Source organism: Cyrtonyx montezumae, unplaced genomic scaffold, assembly GCF_038088225.1.
Source record: "Cyrtonyx montezumae isolate F1298 unplaced genomic scaffold, pur_monq_1.0 scaffold_9, whole genome shotgun sequence".
Classification (NCBI taxonomy): domain Eukaryota; kingdom Metazoa; phylum Chordata; class Aves; order Galliformes; family Odontophoridae; genus Cyrtonyx; species Cyrtonyx montezumae.
This window is the reverse complement of record NW_027072100.1, coordinates 7,239,205-7,245,976: the sequence shown is the minus strand read 5'-3', so window position 1 is coordinate 7,245,976 and position 6,772 is coordinate 7,239,205. Positions and strand designations below refer to the sequence as shown.

Here is a 6,772-nt window from a genome sequence, read left to right as displayed (position 1 = left end):
AACTGTGTAACTGCAGTGTATACTTTTCTAATTTGAGATGTTTAGGATTTTAAAGGCTGCGATCACGGTCATCCCCACTAGGTGGACCTCGTGTGATGCAGAACTATTTTTACTGATCTAATCTGTTCTGAACGGTCAGCATAAGGAAAACAGCCTCTCTGGCCTAAGCATCCCTCCCGTGAAGAGTTCTAGCAGAAAGCAAGCATGCCGTAGGGCAGGCAGGCTCCAAACGTTGCCCACCAGTAGATTGGCAGTAGTGAGCTGACAGTGATCATGTGTGGCTCTGAACTAGTCACAGTTTTACGTCTCTTACCAGAGTGAAGCAGAAAGAAGGTTAGGATGTTTGTGATGGAGGGACAGCTGAGGACCTTAAGCATGTTGCTGCAGAACTACAAGGTAGCTAAGTGGAAGTAATGATACAGCTCATAGGCTTGGATTAAATAAACTAAGATACCCTTAAAATATTTATTATATTTTTTAAGACATCCTTTTAATGTATGTTACACATTTTTGTTCTCAGTGGAATTCTGTGCTGTCTGCTTTGGTGCTAAATAGGAGTGTTGCCTTCATGGACTATTAGTCGAGTTTGTAGTTAAGTTTCTAAGCTAAACAATGTAGTTCTGCTTATGAAACTCTTCTCTTTTTTTGTATATTACACCTGTAATACAACTTGCAATAAATATTAATAAAACCTGGTTGATAACTATAATGAGCAGTGTGTCAAAAGGCCAGTTACTCCCATGTTTCTGTGAAAAACCAAGTCATAAAACTGCAATTAATAGAAAAAAAAATCTTTGGATCAAGTAGTTGGGTGATTCAAGTCCTTGATAGGTAAATCAAACATTAAAACACGCTCTGTAGCTTCAGACAAGCTGAGTTATCAATGTCAGTTTGTTGGTCCTGGGCATGACATCTCCCATGATTCATCCGTTTCTTCTCGTAGTGCCCTTAGTGATGTGTGCGTTGTGTTACACTGTGTGCTCTTACCTTCCGTTCTTAAAAGCCAGTCTGCATGAAGTGTCACACTGTTTGTGTTCTCCCATTCCCACACTGAGCAGCTGAAGAGAACTGGATGTCCTTCTGCTGTTTGCACTGTCTCTGTTTAACAGCTGGCACCAGTTCAGAAGTAGTCTATACGAAGCATTTTACATACCTTTATTTTCTTGATTATTTTCCTGCTTCGTGGTGTCACGGAGACCATCTCAACCAAACACTTCTGACATGGAGTCACTTCCTGAAAGGATCACGTTTAAAACACCTGCAGGGAAATTTTTGTCTTGGGAGTTTGTGCCGTTTTGTTGCTGTCTCTTAAGTCTCATGAGGTGTGCTTTCCAGAAAGCACTGTATTTTTTTCTTCTTTCTCTTTTCCTTTTAGTAGTGTCTTGAGAAAAAATCCTCAGATGTTTCTAGATGTCAAGCATTATTAGAAGTGTCCAGCTTTTAGATTTTGCTAAACCAATTCTATTTGCTTATCATCTAGTAACCTCTTTCTTCTTACTATCAAGAAATCGTTTAACTACAGATATACACTTTTATTATTAAAAAACATTAAAATACTTTGTTTCCTAAACACGGAAGTACATTTTTATAGATGGTTTGTCTACGGTTGTGCAAATGAGTGACTTCTAATGATCTTAACTGAACTATACTGTCATTCTTTAGACGACTGAAAGCACTGCAGAACGGTATGCATGTTCCAAGGGCCTGGTGCAAAATGTTGGCAGTCCTTAGCCAAAATGATCTCTTGGAAGATTCTCTGTTGATGAAGAAAGGATGTGATCTGGCGCATAATAAATGAAATCTCTTCCCTTCCCAACTGTCTCTTGGAAAAAAAAACATCTTTAGGAAACACATTCATTTCCTGCAATAAGTAGTCATTTAATTAAGGAACAAAAGTAACAGGAGTCCAAAATGCTTGCAGCTGTGTTTGTTAGACATTATATAAAAAAAGAATGAAATTATAATACATTAAATTAGTTTTTAGAACATGAACTTAAGCATTTTACAAACTAATTGTGGTAAGTTCAAAATGTCTTGTCAACATAATACTGAATGACAGTGTGTCATGTCCATTATGTCAGAGGCCTTGGAATGGTAAAGCCTGTACATGCACATCTCCTTTTCCATGATAGACTGCAAAACAGTTTAAAACAAGTGGTAAAGGAGAGTAGTAGGTTCTTTCAAGTAGTTTTACTTCAGTCTTTTTCAGCAGCTAATCCCATTCAACAGGCCATTGCTCTTCTGGCTTCAAAGTGGAGGACATCTCCGGTGTTTCCCTCTTTATTGAAGTGCTGCAGAGCTTTCATCCACAGCCCTCCTTTCACATAAACAGCAAGGTATCCTGAGCTGAACGTTAGGGGAAGACGATTCCCGATGTGTGTTCAGCAGCAATATCAAAAAGTAAGGGCAGATTCTTCTCAGAAGAAAATTTCTACGGCCTGTGAAATCTAGGAAAAATAAGAGACGTTTTTAAACCACTTCAACATTTAAAAAACACAATTTAAAGACAGTCTGGTTTAGATTGTTAGCTTTCTTAAATCAGTGCTCATTCTCTGTAAAGGTGTGTTAACAGTTTTGAAGAATATTAGCAACTTAAAGCAGGTTTAACTTTCACTGCCGCGTTTCCACGTGTACGCTGTGATGTAGTGCAGCCCAGGGCCCAGCAAAGACATGTCAGTCAGCAGGGAAAGTAAATTATGTGTGGAGTTATTGGTTTGCTTTTTGCCTGAAGAATTAGGCCACAGTTTTTACTGTCAGTGACATTCTTCACTGCGCTATGATCTTATGTTTTGTAAGAATAAGGCTGACGCTTTGGAAGATAAGAATATACCGTTAGATTCATACATATTAGCCTCAGATTCTGTCTGGAAGTCATATGCTGTTGCTCTGTAGGTGTGTTCTCTTAGCTGAGTGCAATTGAAGTCCCAGTCATTTGTAATACTTTAGCAGTAATTCTAAGATGTAAGCCTGTTTGCTTCTAATATCCTGACTAAATCTGAAAATGCATCATTGCCATCTGCTTAAATTCCCCAGGTAGCTCATTTGGAAGAAGGTATTTTTCAGTTCTAGTCTCAACTTCACCCCTTAATTTGTTTCCTGTATTCCACTCTGCCAAACACATTGAGCCTGAGCTCTGTAATGTGAAAAGGGCTCTAACGATTGCATGAACAGTCTAGAATTCTATCACCATAGCATTTAGATTAACATGAGTTGCATTCACCACTCGTGTCTTTTCATAGACCATACAAGCTCAATTAAGATCAGATTAATTCTGGTTCAGAAACAGAGATGGAAAGGCTGCTGTGCCTTCCAGGATATGAGACTGCGCACCAAGTTCCTAAGCACAGTGTTAGGAAATTTACTGTAGCAGCAAGACAATGCTTACAGACATGGCAAAAGTACACTGTGCTATCAGCAACTCCCAAACCTGTGTTTTAAGAGCAATAGGACTCAACAGACGCAGCAAAAATTGTACGAAATAACTGATTTCTATTTATTTTTTTCTGTAACCAATGAGTTCTTTTAGCAAGGAATTTAACTGCTTCTCTCTCAGTTGCTGTCTCTTGGAAAATCCCAGTGTTTTCAGGAATGCTGTGATGAGGCACGGGGCAAGGTTGTCTACATACACAGTGGCCCAACCACTCAGGCAGTGCCAAGAGTCCAAGTCAGTTTTCTCTCTTACTTCTGCTTGACTGCTGTTAAGTGTGCTCTGCAGGACTGTGCTCCCCCAGTAGCAATGGCACTGCCATTTAGGTGATGCACATCTACAGCCTCAACCTTCTACACTGAGTCTAGTATGGACTGTGTATATAAGTGTTACTCCCCTGCTTTTGGGGGAATCAGAGTATAATGTAATGAGGCTGCATGTTCAAGTGCACTTAATACTTCAGTTCATTTTCTTCCCCCATTATACCCCACTATTAAATTTTTGCCCTAGCTTTTGATTCTTAGGTGCAAAGAATGCAAGCTGAGTGATGCTCTTGATGGCTGGGGTCTTCTCAGCACTTGCTAATCTAAAGTTGTTTATTTTTTAATCACAAAAGCCAGGCTCTGAAATGAATGAGAAGTGCATCCCTTTTCTTTCAAAATACAGCTGCCTGTGCACATTCAGCATGTAAGACCAAAATCTGCAGGTCCAGGGCACAGAGGGACTAGTTATTAGCAGGCAATGGAAATAAACTGCAGGAAGACTGACCTTGTCAAATGTTTACTTGATGCGTGTACCTCCATTTCATTACTTTTGTATTCATTTAGCTCTTTCCGAATTGCTGCCTAGGAATTGAAAATAGAAGAGAGTTAAACAATTTTGTGTTTCCAGGCATTGTGAAACACCAGACTCACAGAGCAGAACCTGAGTCTCATTCAGTAGAAATGACAGGTGTTGGGTACAGCAAAGCATGCTATGCTAGTAGAGATGCTGAACAGTTAGGTTATACAGGTGCGATGGTTATATGGATTGCTAGAGAACAGCCAATGTAGGAGAAAAGGAAATATCATTCCTTTTCTATGTGAGTCTTCTCAAGCATTTTATTACACCTCTTACTGGGAAATACTGGAATGTAGAACAGAGAATTTGATTTCTGCACCTCAGACCAAAGTAATCCAGCCCTGTGTTTGCCATCACATCCAGCAATTATCCTGGCACCTGCACTAGTTCTGTTTGCTCCATCCCTGAAACTTCAAAACCCCTGATTCAGCAACTGCTCTCACTGGAATCATGCAGAACTCTTCTGGCTGTATCTCAGCTACTTCAGTGTGAAAATTAAATTCCTGTCTAAATCAGTTACATACAGATATAGGATGGAGCAGAAACAACTGCTTGTGAAAATGGAACATCAGCCAACTCCTTCAGTGCTCACGGGAAGCGGGAGAGGAAATATTTGCATGCTTCAAAATGTAGTGAAAGGTGTTTCCATGTCTAAGAAAAAAACTTGTAGTTTAAGGATGAATGTTAATGTTGTGCTCGCTGGAAGTGGCTTTGAGTTGCAGCCTGGAGCATGCATGACTGTATCCATCGTGTGTTTACAGCACATCAGGTAACCACGGTGTTTGCAGAGGTTAAATGTCCTTGCAGAACCCAATGTAGCATTTCAGACAAAGTCAACAGAAAGCAATAATATTTTAATTCTGTCAGTACCTTATCAGCTGCTGATAGTCTTGTCCACGGTTTATCTGCTCGTCTGTCATAGTCCTGTGCTTTTGCCACTTCCACATAATCACTGAATCGAATCAGGATCTTTCTGTCTCTTAGTTCATCTACTGTAGGTCTCTGGTTAAGCTGCATTAAAGTTTTGTAAAACAGAGCCAAAATTAATAACAAATCTTTCAATAAACCGTGCAACATTTTCTGCTTGCCATTTTAGCTTAGTGTGCATTTATGTGTCTGAATAAAATCTCCTTGGACATTCCATGGCACTATTAAGTCCTTTAGACTTTTGCTATGCGAGTAATAATTGTGTGAGTTGTGGCTTTATTAACAGGGAAAAGATGAAGATATTTTGACCTTGAAATTCATAAAATGCATACATTTAGAATAGGCAAAGGAATCATAATGAATTGGTTGTAGGGTTTCTCTCCTGCATTCAGCAGCAGATTGTGCAAGGTTCTCAGGACCAGGCTCACTTCTAAATTCAGATATAACAAGTATTGGCAAATTTGGTTTATAGTTCCAAAAGGGTTTCCTGGGAACAGAACTATAACAAGATCTCAAAACACCTTAAAATGCAAAGAGGAATGTACTGTGGGAGCACTTGTGATGCTCAGCAGGGATCCAGATCTGCTACAAAGAATGAAGTACTGCTTTTATCGCGGTATAGTTGTGAAATATGCAGTGTGCAAGCAAATACTATCTTGTCATCTCAGGTTTGTGTGTAAATATTCTATCAGTTCTCACAGCTGAGACGTGGTAGATGTTCATGCACTGGATGCCACTGTCTCAGGCACTGCTGAGGAGGAAGTGTAGTGCAGTAATGACCTAGGTGACCCTCCTGATGTTTTACTAGCTTTCTAAAGTCTAACAGAAGGTATTGCAAGATTTTACCTTTCTTGTCAGTCTTTGTTTGATTTCCCTTCTTTCTTCCTGTTCAGTTTGATCGTTTCGTTCTGCAGTGAATATAAAAAGAAAGATGATGATTTACTTCATGAGGAGGAACAGTATTCCGAAGTTCAAGGCAGTAAGAATTATCCCACATAAAAATTGGTAGCTGGCTCTCAGCTGTCTGTTTCCTTAGCTCAGTACTGCTCCTCTACTGGAAGGTATTGTTACCCCTCCGTGAGGACAAGGTACCGGTGCCACTGACAGCTCTTCCTGAGCTCTCAACTCCAGTTCCGAGATTTAATAAGCCAACAACAGCCACATCAAATGGGATGAGCTTTAGGAATGAAATATTCCATTGTTAATCATTATTTCTTTGTGTTCTCCATTCTGCTGGAGCCATTATGTTGCAGTAGATGCTGAAGGACTTATTGCAGGAGCTTCAGGGAAAGTAATGTTCTGTCCTGTATGACCTTAATTCTCAAGAGACATCTTCAGGTGGTCACACTGCCACAGCAGCTATCTTTGACTTGCATGCTTTTTATCTGTGCCACTGATAATCAAACCTCTTTATCCTCACAAGTTTCCTTTTGTAGCATTCCATTCTAACCTAAGCCAGCTAGCTTTTGTGTGTTGTGCCTATTAGCATTCAAGCCGTGATAACTCCTACACACGGCGTCTAAAAATAGAGTGGAGTGCTGTAACACTGTGTGAAATATATCCTTTGCCTTGGGATAC

The 6,772-nt window shown here is 39.8% G+C and overlaps 1 protein-coding gene across 3 annotated transcripts in view; it reads right to left on the bottom strand.

Annotated features, from left to right (window-relative positions):
- Positions 1-1,883: 1,883 nt before the first annotated feature.
- Positions 1,884-6,772, bottom strand: part of PHACTR3 (phosphatase and actin regulator 3) — a 91,607-nt gene continuing 86,718 nt past the window's right edge. For all 3 annotated transcript variants that reach the window (XM_065754423.1, XM_065754424.1, XM_065754425.1), the window contains exons 10-13: positions 6,041-6,102; positions 5,138-5,278; positions 4,196-4,272; positions 1,884-2,447 (exon numbers count right to left, since the gene is read on the bottom strand). In XM_065754423.1, the coding sequence (XP_065610495.1) occupies positions 2,432-2,447; positions 4,196-4,272; positions 5,138-5,278; positions 6,041-6,102 (296 nt within the window). In that variant the 3' untranslated portion in view covers positions 1,884-2,431. The remainder of the gene's footprint in view (positions 2,448-4,195; positions 4,273-5,137; positions 5,279-6,040; positions 6,103-6,772) is intronic.